The 19,012-nt window shown below is 40.2% G+C and overlaps 1 protein-coding gene across 1 annotated transcript; it reads right to left on the bottom strand.

Annotated features, from left to right (window-relative positions):
• Nucleotides 1–970: 970 nt before the first annotated feature.
• Nucleotides 971–11,057, bottom strand: LOC118793607 (mucin-2-like; the record flags this gene model as incomplete). Its single annotated transcript, XM_036551833.1, has 3 exons — nucleotides 10,983–11,057; nucleotides 9,414–9,510; nucleotides 971–8,190 (listed from the first exon to the last, which is right to left on the bottom strand). Coding segments are annotated over exons 2-3 (7,260 nt in total), but the record flags the coding sequence as incomplete, so codon positions are not given.
• Between the last annotated feature and the right edge of the window lie 7,955 nt (nucleotides 11,058–19,012).

Genomic DNA, 19,012 nt, shown 5'->3' on the forward strand with positions numbered 1-19,012 from the left:
CTTGCCTAAAGAAATAGATAAAATTGCTAAAGACCTTTTTGCCACATTGAAGGACTGGAAAGTGGGGGTGACACCTTTGGTGCTGGTGCAGCCTTTATGCTTCTGTTTGCCTATCCTGCCATGAGAGGGAACACATATTTCATTCATTCTGCACAGTGTTTGTACAGTGAATTTTGTACTTCACAGATATTAGAGAAGAGACTGGTGTCTGGAACGAACAAAGCACTGGCCCATGGTATGCTAAGTAGAATGGGGGTAGTGACTGTTATGACTTGTTCAATAGATGTTGTTGTACTTACGTGCAATGATACTGCCTGGAATAAGATCCAGGAGACATTGCCCAGTTCTCAGAGCTTCCTTCAAATCAGCCTCTGCGGTGGTGCTGCTTGGAACCACTGTCTGATTTTTGAATACAAGGGTCATGTCAACACCCACTGATCCCTTCCTGTTAACAAAAGAGAGGAGAGGGAGAGAGTAATATGTAAATATCTATCACTATGTCTGGTGGAGGGTTGTGATTTTGCAATTCTGATTATTGGAAATAAGTTATCTGCAATATGTAGAAGCCAAACAAACTATTTTATATTCCCCACTAACTGCTCACCAGAATCCATTCACTTCAGATCGCATAAAGGTCTCGGGATACCTAATCCTGAAAGCACGGCTCACCTATGGACAAAGAAAGAGTAAGAAGCTGCAGCACTTTGTTGTACAGTGTAATTATGCTCCATTGATATTATTGATGCTCTGGGATGTCACCACATACCTCTTCTGTCACATTTCTAGCTAGCTCCAGGTATTCAAGTGTTTGTGTATCCAAGTAAGTAGAGCTGAAAACCCCATGTATCTTCATTTGCAGGGCCAGCGTCCCCTCTGGTTCTCTGCTGGCCCACATTGACATAGACTTAGGGGTAAGTGCGTTGATTTGGTCAGTCCCATTGACAGAGGCAGTGTTTGTGCTGCTTATATTGGAGGAGGTGGCCAAAGTAGAGGCAGAGTTCCTTGCAGAAAAGGTTTCACGAAATACAACTGGATGCTGAAATGTAATTGGGGTAATGACAGCAAGTGTAGGTGCATTTGTAAAAAACACAACGGTTCCTCTGGTAGCTGAAGACAGCAGGAGAGGTGACGCTGAGGAAGGGGAGGACGTGGCTTTGAGTGGTGTAGTGATGGGGACTGACGTAGCTGTATGAGTTATACTTGTGGCCGCGGTTGCAGTATGTACAGTTTGGGAAGCTGCAGCAGAAGGAGGGGCAACAGTTGCTGAAGTTGTGGGTCGTGCAGTATTAGAAGCAGGAGATATGACTGGAGTCCTGGTGCTTGAGAATCCAGTTGTAGTCATGGGAGCTGGAGGTATGGGTATAGTTGTGAGGACTGAAGTTGGGTGTGTCCCTGAGGGGGCAGAAGTGAGGCTACTGGTTTTGGAAACTGAAGGAACGCTTATTGTCAGTGCTGTAGCTGTAGGTATTTTTGTGGCAGCTGAATTGGTGGAAGTATTTACAGGGGCTGTTGTCACAGATGTGTTCCTTCTGGCTGAAGTTCTCAGAGTTGTTGAGGGATTTGAATTTCTGGTTGTAGTCAAGGCTTCTGAAGGTATGGGTGTAGTGACACCAGGTAATATGGTTGTAAAGGTGGATTTTGTATTTATGGAAGCAGAAGCTGATGGTGTTGTCGTAGGTTCTGAAGTTACTGGTATTGTCATAGAAGCTGAAATGGAAGGTTCAAATGTTGTCCTAGTGTTTGTCGTCAAACTTTGGGGAGTCAATGTGGTTGAAAACGTGGGTGTACAAATTGGAACAGAAGTAATTTTAGAGGTCACAGGGGTTAAAGTTATACTTGTAGTTGTAGGGGCTGTGACCATAGATGCTGTTTTGTGAGCTGTAGGACTGATATTAATTGTGTCTGTTGGAATTTTGTTTGTTTCTGAAGTGGTGTGGGTGGTTGTGGGAACTGAAAAAACAGTTATGGCTGTAGTTGCATGTGAATTTGTGGGAGCAGATGTTATGGTAGTTGCATCTGTCAAAGCTGAGGAAACTTCTATGCCTACTACGGAGGTAACTGTGTGTTTAGTTGAAGCAGCTAAAGCTGTAGTATTAGCCAAGGGAAGAGATGTAAGGGGTATAGTCAAGGGAGACGAAAATATGTGTGTAGTAGTGGGGTTTGTATTTGTGGATGATTTGGTTATTTGGTTTGACGTTATGAATGAAGTTTGGAATTCTGGAGTGATGGGGGTAAAATTCATCAGTGTATTTGTAGTTGTTGGAGTACTGATTGATGTTGTTGGTGTTGAAGATATAGGCAAAGTTGTGGACACTGTAGTTATGAGGGATGTTGGAGTGTGGGTTGAAGTTACAGGTGGTGCTGTGGTGCTTGGATTAATGGGTGATATATTGGAAGTTAGTGACAAATCAGTCTTAAGAGGAGAAGTATTTTGTTTAGTCAGGATGGTTGAATATGTGGGTGTAGTCAAAAGGGTTCCAGTTAGGAGATTTGAAGTAGTACTTGTTGTGGGGCCTAAAATTGCAGTAATTGTGGGGGATGTGACTCTAGGTGTACCTGTTGGAGCTGAAGTTGAAACTGAGTCTGTCACAAAATTTGTGGTTGATGAAATCGTCTTTGTATTTGTAGGTTCAGAAAATAATGTAGTCCTGTCAGCTGAGGGTCTGAGTGTAGTAGTTGTGGCCAAAGGTACAAGTATTGAAGTAGGAATTGCAGTTTTGGATTGGGGAGTCACAGAATTTGAAACCTCAGGTGTTGCCATGACCGAAGTAATTTCAGTGGTCACATAGGCTGAAGTTACGCTTGTAAATGTAGAGTCTGTGGCTGTAGATATGGTTTGAAAAAATGAAGAAGAGACAGAGGGTGTGGTGGCTGGTGTTTTGTTTGTAGCTGTGGGTCCTGAAATGGTGCTTGTGGTTGTGAGAAGTGAAGAAGGGGTTATGTCTATAGTTGTATGTTCAAGAGCTTGAGTTTTGGTATTTGCGTCTGTCACAGCTGAAGAAATGTCCATGCCTGCTATGGAAGTAGCTGCATGTTTAGCTGAAGCAGCTGAAGCTGTGTTGTTTGGCAAGGGAGGTGATGTGATGGGTGTAATAAAAGAGGATGAAGATATGGGTGTAGTGGTGGGGTTTGTATTTTTGGACACAGTCATAGTGGCTGAAGCTGTGGATGATATGGTTGTTTGAGATGATGCTGTGAGTGAAGTTTGGATGGCTGAATTGATGGGGGTCAAATTCATCAATGTATTTGTAGGGGTTGGAGTACTGAGTGATGTAATTGGTGTTTTAGATATGGGCAAAGTTGTGGATGTTGTAGGTGTGGGTGGTGTTGGGGTGAGGGTTGAAACTATGGGAGGAGCTGTGTAGGTTGGAGTAATAGGTGATGTAGCAGACGTCCTTAGTGTCTTCAGGGTGGATGAAGATGTGAGTGTAATTAAAGGGGTTCCAGTTATGGGATTCGATGTAATACTTGTTGAGGAGTCTAACATTGTATGAATTGTGGGAGATGTAACTCTAGGTGTACCTGTTGGAGCTAATGCTGAAGGTATGGGTGGTGTTGGGGTGAGGGTTGAAGCTATAGCAGGAGCTGTGGAGCTTGGATTAATGGGCGATACATTGGAAGTGAGTGACAAGTCAGTCTTAAGAGGAGAAGTATTTTGTTTAGTCAGGATGGATGAATATTTGGGTGTAGTCAAAAGGGTTCCAGTTAAGAGATTTGAAGTAGTACTTGTTGTGGGGCCTAAAATTGCAGTAATTGTGGGGGGTGTGACTCTAGGTGTACCTGTTGGAGCTGAAGTTGAAACTGAGTCTGTCACAAAATGTATGGTGGATGAAATTCTGTTTGTATTTGTGGGTTCTGAAAATAATGCAGTCCTGTCAGCTGAGGTTCTAAGTGCAGTAGTAGTGGCCAAAGGTGTGGTAATAGAAACTGCAGTTATAGATTGGGGAGTCACAGGATTTAAAACCTTGGCTGTAGTCACTGAGGCAGAAGTAGTTTTAGAGGTCATAGGAACTGAAGTACTACTTGTAGTTGTGGGGGCTGAGGCCATAGATGCAGTTTTCAAAGTTGAAGAAGTGACATAAGTTGTGGATGGGGAAGCTTTGTTTGTAGTTGTGAACACTGAAGTCATGCTAGATGGTGAAACTAAAGAAAGGGTTGAATCGACTGTAGTTTTATGTTTATCTGTGAGAACTGAACCTGTGTCAGTCATGTTGTCTGATGTGTAAAGCATGCTCATAACGGTGGATGGAGAGTTAATTGTAGAAGTGGGACTTGTATTTACGGATGTGGTTGTGGGAATTGTAGTTGTGAATGATGTAGTTGTTGAGGCTGCAGGTTTTAATGCTGTAACTGTGGAAATTGAATCTGAAACTGCAGAAACTGAGTCTGTCGCAAAATATGTGGTGGATGAAATTCTGTTTGTATTTGTAGGTTCTGAAAATAATGAAGTCTTATCGGCTGAGGTTCTGAGTGCAGTAGTTGTGGCCAAAGGTACAAGTGTAGAAGTAAGAATTGGAGTTTTGGATTGTGGAGTCACAGAATGTGAAACCTCTGGCGTTGTTATGATAGAAGTAATTTCAGTGGTCATAGGGGCTGAAGTTATGCTCATAAATGTAGAGTGTGTGGCCCTAGATAAGGTTTGGGGAGATGAAGAAGTGACAGACGTTGTGAAGGCTGGCATTTTACTGGTGGCAGTAGGCCTTGAAATGGTGCTTGTGGTTATGGGAAGTGAACTAAAGGTTGTGGCTGTAGTTGTATGCTCATTTTCAAGAGTCTGAGTTTTGGTATTTGTGTCTGTCACAGCTAAAGAAATATCCATGCCTGCTATGGAAGTAGCTGCATGTTTAGTTGAAGCAGCTGAAGCTATATTTGTAGAGATTGGCGTCCTGAATGATGTAGTTGGTGTGGAAGATAGGGGTACAGTTGTGGATGTTGTAGGTGTGGGCCTTGTTGGGGTGAGTATTGAAGCTATGGGAGGAGCTGTGTATTTTGGAGTAATAAGTGATGTATGCTCATTTGTAAGAGCTGATGTTATGGTAGTTGCATCTGTCACAGCTGAAGAAATGTCCTTGCCTACTACAGATGTAGCTGTATGTTTAGTTAAAGCAGCTGAAGTTATAGCGTTAGACAAGGGAGGTGAAGTAATGGGCGTAGTCAAGGAGGGGGAAAACATGGGTGTAGTAGTGGGGTTTGTATTTATGTAAACAGTCATACTGGCTGGATTTGAGGATGATGTAGTCATTTGGGATGGAAATATGAGTGAAGTTTGGATGGCTGGGGTAGTGGGGGTTAAATTCATCAATGTATTTGTAGTGGTTGGAGTACTGAATGATGTAGTTGGTGTTGAAGATAGGGGTAAAGTTGTGGATGTTGTAGGTGTGGGTGGTGTTGAGGTGAGGGCTGAAGCTATGCCAGGAACTGTAGAGGTTGGAGTAATAGGTGATGCATGTTCATTTGTAAAAGCTGATGTTATGAGCAAAGTTGTGGATGTTGTAGTTAGGTCTGATGTTGGGGTGAGGGTTGAAGTTATGGGTGCTGTGGAGGTTGAAGTAATAGGTGATTTAATGGAAGTGAATGGCATGATAGATTCAGTCATAAAAGCAGAAGTCTTTAGGTTTTGCAGGGTGGATGAAGATGTAATAAAAGGGTTTCCAGTTATGGGATTTGAAGTAATACTTGCTGTATTGGGGCTTAGATGTACAGCTGTACTTATGGGGCCTGTGGTTATTGGTGTAGTAGTGGTGGTCGAAGGTGCAAGTGGAGTAATAGGAATTGTGATTGTGGATTGGGTATTTGACACTTTTTGTGAAACAGCATGTGATGTTCTGGGGGCTGTAGCTACAGGTGCACTTGTTGGAGCTAAGAGGGTCAAAAATGTTGTGGAAAAATCATGGACACTACTACTTGATTCTGAAGTTGTGTCTCTACGTGTATAGCCTGAACTAATGCTGGTGGTTGTCAGAACTGAAGGTGTGGTTTCAAAAACTGATGTCATGACATTAGTTGAGGGGGATGAAGTCAGAGGTACATTCAGGATAGTTGAAGTTAGGGAAGTAGTCTGTGGGACTGAAGGTTTTGGTGTTGGTGTGAAACTTGGAGACACAGGTGTAGTCGTTATGGTCTGTGTTGTGGCTGATGCTGAGGAGGTGGAAGAGCTGAAGTAGGCTGAAGGTATGAGTGCAGCTTCAGTGCCTGAAATGATGCGTGCAGATATGGGGGTGGTAGTTTCAGATTGGGGAGGCATGGGAGTTGAAAATTGTGGTATAAGTGTGTAGGCTGAGCTTGTGTGTTTAGTTGTGGGCGGTGATGTGCTACTTGTCGTTTTGGGTGTTAAGGAAATGTTTGTGGTTGAGGGCATGGATGGGGTTTTAGTTATTGGGGGTACAGGTATTGTAGTTGTCTCAGCTGAGGTTAGGACTTGTGCTGTAGAACCTGGAATTATGGTTTGAATTAAACGAGCAGGTGTAGATGTAGTTTTCATGGTTGTGATTATAGGTGTAGCAACAGCAGCTGAAGTCATGAATTGTCTCATGGTAGGACTTGAAGATAGTGATGTAGCTGTGCGAGCTAAAGCTGTCATTATTGTTGTAGAAGAATCAGAGGGGATGTTTGTGGACATGGTATCTGTTTCCGTAGGAACTGGGGTAATGGATGTCATGAATATATTTATGGGGACTGATACTCTGACAGTAGTTGTATGGGCTACTTTGGTGTCTGTAGTCTTGAATTCTGAATTTGCATTTTCAGTGGTTACACCTGAATTAGTCATGTTGGCCATGGAAGGGGATGAAGTTATATGTAGTTTTGTGGTGATGGTGCTTGTAGAAGGTAAAGCAGTGCTTTTGGTAATGGGGTCAGAATTTATGCTTGTAATTATGGTGTTTGAAGCCATGGATGCAGTTGTGGTGACTGAAGTAATGGGTATAGTTGTGGTGGATGATGGTGTAGGTGTATTCACACTTGCTAAAGATATATGTGTGGTCATTAGTGTCATAAACTCTGCAGTTTTTTCTGAAGCTGTTCTATCTAATGGTAGCGAAGTATTAGCTGCAATGGAATATATGGATGTTGTTGTAGGGGCTGAACTTGTAGCTGTACTTGTAGTGGCTGAAGTAATAGGTTGCATAGTTATGGGAACTGAAGTGATGTCTGTATATATTGGTTGTAAAGTAATATGTGAAGGGGGAGCTGATGTTGTGGTAATAGTTCTGTCAGTTATAGGTGATGTCACAGGGGCTGAGGTTATAGATGAGGTTGTGTGGACTGAAGTAGTTGGTGTAGTTTTTAGTGTTGAAATGATGGGTATGGCCATAAAGGATGAAGTTATGGGTGAAATCATGGGACTTGAAGCTATGTTTGTTGTTGTTGAAGCAGTAGGTGTAATATTGCTAGTGGTAGATTCATATCTAGTAGACTCAGAATTTGTAGATGAAGATGCACTGTGAGATACACTTGTGCTGATAAATAGACTGGGATAAGCCGTAATAGGTTGAGTTGTGTGAGTTGAAATTTTTGAAGTCTTTTCAATAGGAGATGTGATGGACATTGTCTCAGTGTTTGCTTCACTTTCTCCCGTATCTGAAAGGTGGACAGAGTTGGTTATAGTGGTAAATGGGGTAGGCGTCATTAAATTGCTGAGTGTCGTAGCCTTGATTCCATCTGATGCATCTAGAATTGTAATAGTGTTTGAAGCCTCATTATTCTGAATGGTTGTACTGCTTTGGGTATTGTTCTCAACAGCAGGGACAGCTGTCACAGTGCCTTGTGTAGAAGTGGTGGGGAAAGCTGTACTGCTGTGCTCTGTACTTTTGGTTGTGTCAATAAGGAGAGTGACCTTGGTTGTATTGGTGAAGGCTGTAGTATTACCTACAGAGTTCGATACTGCTGCTGTTGCAGTGGGTGCTACTGCTGTAGTAGTGTCAGTATTAGTAGGATATGGCTGAAGCTGTCCAAGAATAGTTTGAAGAACAGTAGTTATTTCATTTGCCAATCTAATTGGTCTGACAGGAGGGGATGGTGTTGTAAAGGCAGCAACAGTCTGGACTTCTGTTGTGGTCGAAGCTGTTGTGTCTGAATTTATGACAGAGTTTTGATCAAAGGGGAATTGTACTGTGGGTGAAGGGCTAAGTGCCTGTGTCATTTCAATTATTTCCATGCCTGCACTATTCAAACATGATGTGGGTGTGATAGCTGTGGAAAAAAAGGAAAGGATTATGGGAATTATATTAGTGTCAGTATATGGAAAGAATGCCATACTGTGAATCAGACCCATAGTGATAAATTATATAGCAATATATGTAAGGTCTTCCATTTAAAATACATTTTATTGGTCACATTTTAAAATTAATTAGAGAGGCACTCAGTTAAGGATCTAGCTGTACTGGCAATGTCTGGACTGCAGGAATCACTTGAGAACGGCACCTCTACAGTTACTGTAGGTGTAGTAGTAACACTAAAATCTCTTGCTACCTTAGCCCAAAAGAATTATTATACCAAATTTCCTCCAGTGTACAATATTTTGTAATTTGAATACTTTCCACGTGTTCATTTATGTCTGCAAAATAAATAAATAAATAAATAAATAAATAAATGTGCTGTCTTCAAGAGGAATAAAGATCTTCAGACAGTCAATGTCAGCCCTTAAAAGTTCCAGTTGATATTATCTAGTTAGATAAGCATTATGTGTAGTTAAGTTTTTTATATTAATACCGTAACATGTAAAGTAGTCTGAATTCTAAGAAATGCATCCCCAGTGTAGTGAATAGCTGACAATATGTATTTTATTTTACTGGCTTATCACTCAGTTAGCACATGAGAAGAGAATCGGACTGTTGGATAAGATGGTACTGTGCAACCCTATGGAGTAATGAATGGAGCAGTCTATGCCACCTTTCATCACTTTAACATGGACTTTATCTTAAGCCTTTTTGTAATAACCAGTGTTTAAATGCTTGCATTTCATTGGCTGTTTTTCTGTCACCATTTAATTGAGGAATTCAAATCAATTTAGTTTAAAGAGTTCTTAATGATTGATAATAATTACATCATCATTATGAACACAGTTACAGTTAGCATTCTTAGATGTCTGCATCGTTTAATGTAGTTATTTTAATATTTTGCATCAGTTCAAAACTGCATTCATTTGGTGATCTTCATTTGGTGAAGTCTGTTTTCACGCTTGTTCACTGTCTTCGAGGAGACTAGTTGTTGAGAACAGTGCATCATCTCTCCCTGAATTTATGGTGGTTGTGACCATCATAGAAGGACAATAAGATGAAAATGGGTTTTTCATGAGAATGGATGTGAAGAGAGATTCTGAAACATTGTAGACCTTGTACAGATTTGTCATTCTGTTTCTATGGAGATATGCAGAAAAATCCATAAATGTAGGTGACTGTGATGATTTGACTCACCAACCAGGAAAATGACAAGAGTCGTGACTCCACATCTCATGGTGGCTGTTCTTGTGTGTGGCTGTTCTTGTGTTCTTTATGTCAAATCCATTGAAATCTATTAAGAGAAAGGCCCATTTTGCATTTTAACAGTATACTACAGTTACATTACACTACAGTTACATTCATTCTGTAGAGCATTTATGAGGTCAGGCACTGATGTTGGACGAGAAGGCCTGGCTCACAATCTCCGTTCCAGTTCATCCCAAAGGTGTTCGATGGGGTTGAGGTCAGGGCTCCGTGCGGGCCAGCCAAGTTCTTCCACACCCAACTCATCAAACCATGTCTATATAGTCCTTGCTTTGTGCACTGGGGCACAGTCATGTTGGAATAGAAAAGGGCCTTCCCCAAACTGTTGCCACAAAGTTGGAAGCATAGTATGCTTAAGCATTCACTGGAGATAAGGGGCCTAACCCAAACCCTGAAAAACAGGTGTGGCCAAATACTTTTGTCCATATACTGTAGTTGATAAGCTAGCACATGGCATGTGAATACATGCCACATTTCATAAAAGGCATATTTACAAGTTGTTTTTCATGTAATTTAAAAATCATTCTATAAATTTCTTCAAAGAATAAAGAATAACTTTAGGGTTGGGGTTTTGCAATTATTGTTGTGGCTTAAGGCTCACCATTGCTGGCCTACAGACCCCATCTCATTGACTCGCAACCTGTCATGACTTCTTGTTTCATTACGTAGTCATTGGCCCTTCAATGACTAGCTAGCCTGTCATATTTTTGAGAAAAAATCTTTGCACCTGCACATATGTGTGCATATATATAAGTGCATATATGAGTTTTGTCTTCAACAAATGCTTTTTAACAACATAACAGGCATCAACTACTGTTAACTGAACATTTTGCAATTTCATACATTGATATGATTTGATGTACCTTGCCAATTGTGAAAACAATTGTGTCAAATTCAAATAGAGTTCATGATCATTTGTGAATTTCTGTCAACAGCATGGAATAAAACATATATTTCTTCGAGTAAAATGCTTTAACCCACCCTGTTGACAGAAATGCATAATTCGTTCCCTTCAACAGAGTGAAAGGCGCCATACTTTAATCTAATTAAAATACACTATACACATTTTCATAAAGAACATACAAAACAATTAACACACGCACAACTACATTAAAATGTTTCCACAGAAGGCCTTTATACCCCAATGTTGTGATATTCCATCTTTCTATTCTAATTGACATCTTATGCATCAGGAATGGAGGAGGCAGGGGATAAGCAGGCCTGCCATTTTTTTTTCAGTGGTGGTGGTGGTGGGGGTCCCCAACAGCCAGTCTGTTAACTTTGAAACAGTGATCAGTATTGTTAATGCCAATCTTGACTTTTTGTGTTATTTCATGTCATATTTAACATATCATTCGCCTTCACAAGCACTAATGGTACTAAAACAAACAAATACACTGCTGGCAAAAGACAGGCTCACCTAAAGACTAAAGACTGACATACTGAGAAAGCAAGAGAGCAAGAGAGAGTTATGGAAATAAAAATCATATTTTTACTGACCTTTTTTGGTGAAGGAACTGTGGTCACTCAAGCGCTTAAGGAAGATGTTGTAGATAAAACTACATCGGAGTAAAGAAGCCCGATCTAATTCTCTCAAACACAGACAACTCCCATTATTATGATCTGATCTCCACCTCTTGGCTGTTTCACATACTTGCACTGTGAGTCTGCTTTGTCTGCAGACAGCTTGAGTAAGCAACAAACCTATCTCTAGATTCACTTCTCCACTTTTCTTTGGTTGTTAGTACTTCTTCCTTTTGGTTATCTATGCATATCATGAGGTTTTTCATTTGTTAAAGTGGCTCTATGAGGAAATTTAGTAATTTGAGATGTTCTGCTCACCCTTTAACACTAGACCAAAGAACATTCCTGAAATGGCAACTTACTTTGACAGGAGAGATTTCGACTTTTTTTCAAAGGGCAACCTGTACGTAATAGTTGAGAATCAATTTCTTAATAGTTTCATCAGTCAACCATTAACTCCAACAAATATTGTAGCTGATTTTTTTTTGGTGAAGTGTACCTTTAATAACACATTACAAATAAAATATCAAATTAAGCATATAAAGACTCTGACAGGAACAAAGAGGCATGAAGGCAATCCTGTCAAGCAACAATTTTCCACCAGTCTTCAGTTTCTTTGGCAATTTTCCATGAGAACAAAAAAAAGAACACAGAATTGGGAGGGATGTCACCTCTCTGCGGTTCTACAAGAATGTGTGCTACCTATTGTGCCTCACAATAATTTAGCAGCGTCATGCACAAAATTGACAGGTGCGCCATCTTCCATGCATGCTTTTGTGTGTGTGGTCACATGCAAGTGACTTGAGTGCGAGTGTATGGACGTCTGCACGTGTCTGTTAATATGGATTTAAAAGAAGCCGTACTTACTGCAAAACACATCTGCTTGTTGACTCTGCAGATCCAAATTTGTTGTGCTGGGGTTAACAAAGTGCTGGTATAACATAATTTGCAACAGCAAATAATTTGTTTACAACAATCAAGGTGAAAGTTGGGGCTAAGATAAGCCACAACTGATAGGCAGGTCATTTATTCTAGTGTCATTTTTGATCCAAACTTGATTTGTGTGAATCATGTGCAGAAATCGTTCCAGACTGGCTTCTAGTGGCTACACACTGTATCCAAGACATTTAGTGGTTCTATGGTTCACTTTTTTGGAAGAATTTGCAAAAAAAAGTTTTAGTCTGAATGAGTTATACATATTTATATATTCATGATACATGTGAAAAACAGATTTTAAATTCCACATTTTACAAGGGATTGCCTTAAAAAATACATCTTATCTTAGCTTATCTTGACTGCAGGCTGAGTGCTACAGCCTGTCCTCAAAACTGGCCTTACTATTTGCTGACAACGGCCAGGACCCCACAGTGACAGAGCAAATTCGCTTCATTCTGCCATGGGTAGGGGTGGGTCAGCCAAGGTGTCCTTGTGTCACCACTCTCAAGCATGCTATGATTTATGAGGTGTCTGTGAGTTGCTCTGATCAGTTGGAGCCCATTTCATTGTAGATTGAATATGTCTTGCTTTAGCTCTATTTTGCCACAGCAATACTAATTCTCTGGCTACCTGATTTGCATGAGTTGCAGAGAAATTTTATTCAGGTGAATAAAAAAGAAGGAAAAAGATTCCTTGGCAGATTCCTCTTTTGCCCTCAAAAGTCTTCCTTGAAATCTGACCATGATCCTAGCCATGAGGAGAAGAAACCCATGCATTTATTTTTCAACTATTTAACAAAAATTAAATGAATTACCATAGACTTCATACAAACATATCTTTAAGTATTAGCAAACTACACTGCCTCTTAAAAAATCTTATTTTAAGGGTGTGTGTGTTAAAAATGAAATGATTCAATGATTTTTTAGACAGTCTTTGTAATGGTAAATCATTGTCAAAGTAAGAGTTGTTTGCAGGGATAAATGAAATAATTTAGCCATTGGAATTTCATTAAATTCCATTTCATTCCATTCAAATTTAAATTCTATAAACTGTCACTTATTTCAATTCAAATTCAAAAACTGATTTGGAATTTATTGGTAAATTCACAATTCAATTCACACTTGACCTCAGCCTTGGTAGGTTCTGGGCCTATAGGTACTGCTGACTCTTGCTCAACCTATGAAATACTATTGGAAACATAATTCATAGACTCACAAGTCACCATATTCACTGGGCTATTTCCTGGTTGTTTTTGCCCCTTTTTTGAGAAATGACTGAACGGCAAAATATGAAGTGGGTGTACTACATGTGCCAGCACTAAACAGATAGAAAATGATGACAAGGGGTGACATGCAGAAAGAGCACAAATAGGTATTAAATATGTTACATTTATTAGTCTTTTGTATTAAATTATGTATACACAGAACAATAATTATTTTGAATTTCTCTACTTAAAACTTCAGACATAACACACTTTCTAATATTCTCTTAATTTCAAGATCTTCTTTATCCAGGTTCTCCCCTTCATATTAATTTGTTGCCATGTTCTCTCTTCCATTCCTAGGATATTAAATTTATTAAAATACACCTAGTGTCAATGTCTTACGATAAGCAAGTAAAAAAGTGGAAAACAGATCAGAACAGTTCTGTTCAAGGTCAGCTTGGGAGATGCAGAGGTGCTTGCTGCAGTTGAAGCAGTTGTGGCCATGGTTGTGGTTGTGGTTGTGGTTGTGGTTGTAGTTGTAGTTGCATTGGCTTCACCTAAGAGAAAGAAGGGTAAAGCAAATTTGCTGGGTTGTTCTGGATTTTGCCACTGTTACATTTCAGCACCACCTTTGATATCATTAATCACAACATTCTGATGGTTCAGGACTGCAGGTTCACATCATACTGTACCTGTCTTCTAGAAAACAAGTTTGTGACCATTGACAGCCACAAATGAGACACTGCTGTTGTTACACAGAATGATCCTCAGGGGTGAGTTCTTGGTCCACTGCCATTTTGTGTCTACATAATTCTAGTCTAATTAATAGGCAAGACATTACATACATATGGTTTCACCTATCATTCCAGTGCTGAAAACAACAAAAAAAAACCAAAACATTGATGATGAGGCTGATTTTTTTTTAACCAGATCTAAGTCTGAAAAACAAAATTAATGGTTTTAATCTTACATTGAAAAATATCAATAATTGTATGAATAATCATAGAACAAGTTTTTCAGGTGGGAATTTGGCATGTACTAGACCCTTGTTTATCATTTTTTGATGCTGAAAAACAGATACAGGCTAATATTTGATACCTTTAATTTAAGGCATTACTTTCTGTTGATTCATGATGATAACTCTGACATTATCATTAATGACAAATCATTAATTGATTCAACTGAATTTAAAAAATATGCAGTATTTTTGTGTGTAATAAATCAATGGTGCTTCTTCATCAGACATGAGCATACCATTGGTATTACTGAGTGCATGATTACTTGCAGTAATCATCTGGAAGTTGTGGACTTGTCTTGACTTAATGCTGTCTGGTAATGACTTAATGTTGTGTGGATGAATGTAAACTTACTTGCAGTAACAGTACCAGGAATGACATCCAGAAATGTGTGCCCTTGGCTGAGGGCTTCCTGCAGAGTTTCTTCAGCTTTGGTTGTGCTAGGAACCACAGATTGGTTGGTAAATACAAGGGTCATGTCAACAACTACTGACCCACTCCTGCAAGACATACACAGAAAAAAAAGCAAAGGTTAAACTAAGCATGACACGTGAGGCGGAGGTAAGATCTGTGTCACTAGAATATGTGTTCTGTGAGGCTGAGAACCACATAAAACACACACAAACATACAAATCCTTTTACTCACGTGAATTTGTTGACCCTACAACGTTTGTATGTCAATGGAAAAAGGATCCTGTACCCACGATTTACCTAACAAGAAAATTAATAATGAACATGTAATAATTACTTATTAAGAGAAATGATGGTTTTGGCAGTAACAAATGATTGATAGAGGACAGACTACAGTGTGGTACATGTAACACAATTTACATTTGCAAGTGACACAAATGCTCTTTTGTGTTCAAAGTTGAGATAATACATGTTCAAAGTAATACTCATGAATTTAATTCCAGAATACAACTCAAAACTAAACTAAAATAAAATAATAAAAATGGAAAGTCTATAATCAGAAAGGAACAGTGATCACCTCAGTGGTAACGTTTTCTGCAAGAGCCTGGAAGGCTTGTGACGTTGTATCAAGCAGCTCTGGTGTGAAGTCACGCATTATGCTGAACCCTAGGATCAGAGATCCTTCCTCTGCTGTTGGCTTTGCAGTAGAGTCTGTTTGAGTAGTCACAATTGCTGTTGTTGCAGGAGGAGCTGCAGTTGTTCCGGTGGGTGTATTGGTAGTTTTTACGGTAGCTGGAGCTGTTATAACAGGGACTGCAGGTGTTGTTGCAGGTTTTGCAGTGGAACCCACTATTGCCACAGGTGTTGTAGTAGTTGCATTTGTTGGCTCTACAGCTGTGGGAGTTTCTTTTGTTGTTGCTATGATGGGGATCATCGTTTTTGTGGTGGAACCTGTCACAGGTGCTGTGGAAGTTGTATTTGTTGCTACTACAATAGGGGCTATAGGTTCTGTTGTAGAGCTTGTTGTTGCTGACACATTTGTAGTTGCAGGAGTTGCACTTGTTGCCACTATAATAGGGGCTATAGGTTCTGTTGTAGAGCTTGTTGTTGCTGACACATTTGTAGTTGCAGGAGTGGCACTTGTTGCCACTATAATAGGGGCTATAGGTTCTGTTATAGGGCTTGTTGTTGCTGACACATTTGTAGTTTCAGGAGTGGTACTTGTTGCTGCTGTGATAGGTGCAATAAGTTTTGTAGTGGGGCCTGTTATCTCTGACACATTTGTAGCTGTAGTTGTATTAGTTGCTTCTATAGTAGGTGCTATGGTTTTTGTAGTGGGGCTGATTATTGCTGATGCATCTGTAGCTGCAGGAGTTGCACTGGATGATGTAATTGAGGTTGGTTCTTCAGCTGAACTTGATGAACTTGAGGATGTGTGCATGGTGGATGTCTGGGCTGTTGTTGAAGGTGCCAAACTGGTGGATAAAGTAAAGGTTTCAGCTGAACTTGCAGGACTTGTGAATTCAACCGTAGATGCCATTAGTCTTTCTGTTGAACTTGCAAAACCTGAAGATACAATTGTGGTCGAGGTTGGAAGTGTGGATGAATCTGTTGAAACTGACAGTGTAAATGAGGTGGGCACTTCAGTTGAACTTGGGAAACTTGAAGATGTAAATGGGGTTGAGGCAGCTGAGGAGGAAGGGGCTGTTCCAGTTGAGCTTGTAGAACTTGAGGATATGTGTGTCGTTGATGACGAGAATGCTGTTGAACTTGATGAGGTGAAGGGCATAATTGTTGTTGAGGTTTGAAATTCAAATAAATTTGTAAAACTTGAGAACATATTTGTGGCTGAAGATGTGATTTCTGTTGGACTTGTGGAACTTGTGAATGCAACTGTAGATGCCATTGGTGTTTCTGTTGAACTTGCAAAACCTGACGTAGCTGAAGTAGAGGAAGACATCATTTCAGTTGAGCTTGGAGAACTTGAAGATATGTGTGTCGTTGATGATGAGAATGCTGTTGAACTTGACGAAGTGAAGGGCATAATTGTTGTTGAGGTTTGAAATTCAAATAAATTTGTAAAACTTGAGGACATACTTGTGGCTGAAGATGTGATTTCAGTTGGACTTGTAGAACTTGTGAATGCAACTGTAGATGCCGTTGGTGTTTCTGTTGAACTTGCAAAACCTGATGTAGCTGAAGTAGAGGAAGACATAATTTCAGTTGAGCTTGGAGAACTTGAAGATGTGTGTGTCGTTGATGACGAGAATGCTGTTGAACTTGACGAAGTGAAGGGCATAATTGTTGTTGAGGTTTGAAATTCAAATAAATTTGTAAAACTTGAGGACATACTTGTGGCTGAAGATGTGATTTCAGTTGGACTTGTAGAACTTGTGAATGCAACTGTAGATGCCGTTGGTGTTTCTGTTGAACTTGCAAAACCTGATGTAGCTGAAGTAGAGGAAGACATAATTTCAGTTGAGCTTGGAGAACTTGAAGATGTATGTATATTTGCTGTATGGGCCTCTGTTGTTGAACTGGCAGGCAGGTCTGCTGTTGTGGATGGAATGGCAGATGAAGTCATAGAACTTGGGGATACACTTGTAGATGAAGACATAGTTTCAGTTGAACTTGGAAAACTTGGAGGTGCAACTGTGGTTGACATTGGTATTTCTGTGGAACTTGCAGAAGCTGAAAATACAGTTGATGAAACAGGTAAATTTGTAGAACTTGAGGGTATGTTTGTGCCTGAAGTAAGTAAGTATGAACTTGTAGAACCTGGAGATGCACTTGTGCGAAAAGTTAGAAATGCAGCTGAACTTGATGTGGTTGAGGTGGGTACTTGAGATGAACCTGGAGAACTTGAGGCCATGTGTATGGTTGATGTATGGACATCAACTGAAGTTGTTGAACTGGGGGACAGATCTGTTGTTCTGCCTGGAGCTGCAGTTGAAGTTATTGAACTTGGGTATATACTTGTAACTGAATTAGTGATTTCAGGTGAACGTGTAGAACCTGAGGGTGGAACTATAGGTAATACCGGTATTCCTCCTGAACTTGCAGAACTTGAAGGTACAGCTTTGTTTGAAGCTGGAACTGTGGTTGAGTCTGTTGATACTGACAGTGTAAACAAGGTGGACACTTCAGTTGAACTTGGAGAACTTGAAGGTGTAAATGTGTTTGCTATATGAGCTGCTGATGAACTTGTTGAACTGAAAGGTAGATCTGTTCTTGTAACTGAAATAGTAGATGAAGGTGTAGAACTTGGAAATATACTTGAAACTGAAGTGATAGTTTCAGTTGAACTTGTAGAGGGTGGAAGTGCAATCATAGTTGAGGATGACACAGCAGGTGAGGTTTTAGAACTTGAGGATATGCTTGTGCCTGAAGTAAGGGTTTCAGATGAACTTGTAGAACTTGGAGATGCACTTGTGGAAGAAGCTGGAATTGCAGTGGAACTTGCTGCACTTGACAGGGTAAATGTGGGTGAGGTGGGTACTTCAGCTGAGCTTGGAGAACTTGATGTATGGGCTTCTGTTGCACTTGTTGAACTGGCAGGCAGATCTGTTGTGGTTGGAATAGCAGATGAGGTCATAGAACTTGGGGATACACTTGTAGATGAAGACATGATTTCAGTTGAACTTGGAAATCTTGGAAATACAATTGTAGTTGACATTGGTATTCCTGTTGAACTTGTAGAACCTGAAGATACAATTGTGGTTGAAATTGGAACTGTGGGTGAACCTGTTGAAACTGAAAGTGTAAATGTGGTGGGCACTTGTGAACTTGGAGAACTTGAAGACGTATGCATGTTTGCTGTATGGGTTTCTGTTGAACTGGCAAGTAGGTCTGTTGTGGTAGGAATGGCAGATGAAGTTGTAGAACTTGGGGATACACTTGTGGATGAAGATATGATTTCAGTTGAACTTAGAGAACTTGGAAATACAACTGTAGTTGACACTGGTATTCCTGTTGAACTTGTAGAACCTGAAGATACAATTGTGGTTGAAATTGGAACTGTGGGTGAACCTGTTGAAACTGACAGTGTAAATGTGGTGGGCGCTTGAGATGAACTTGGATAACTTGAAGACATTTGCACATTTGCTGTGTGGGCCTCTGTTGAACTTGTTGAACTGGCAGGCAGGTCCGTTGTGGTTGGAATGGCAGATGAAGTCGTAGAACTTTGGGATACACTTGTAGATGAAGACATAGTTTCAGTTGAACTTGGAGACCTTGAAGATGCACTTGTGGCAGAATTCAGTGATGCAGTGGAGTTTGCTGCACTTGACAATGTAAATGTAGTTGAGGTGGGCACCTGAGATGAACTTGATGATACATGTGTGGTTGATGTATCGGTGCTAGTTGAACTTGATGAACTAGGATATACTGTTGTTGTGGCAGGAACTGTGGATAAACTTACTGAACTGGGGAATATACTT

This window comes from Megalops cyprinoides, chromosome 18, assembly GCF_013368585.1.
Source record: "Megalops cyprinoides isolate fMegCyp1 chromosome 18, fMegCyp1.pri, whole genome shotgun sequence".
In the NCBI taxonomy this organism is placed as follows: Eukaryota; Metazoa; Chordata; class Actinopteri; order Elopiformes; family Megalopidae; genus Megalops; species Megalops cyprinoides.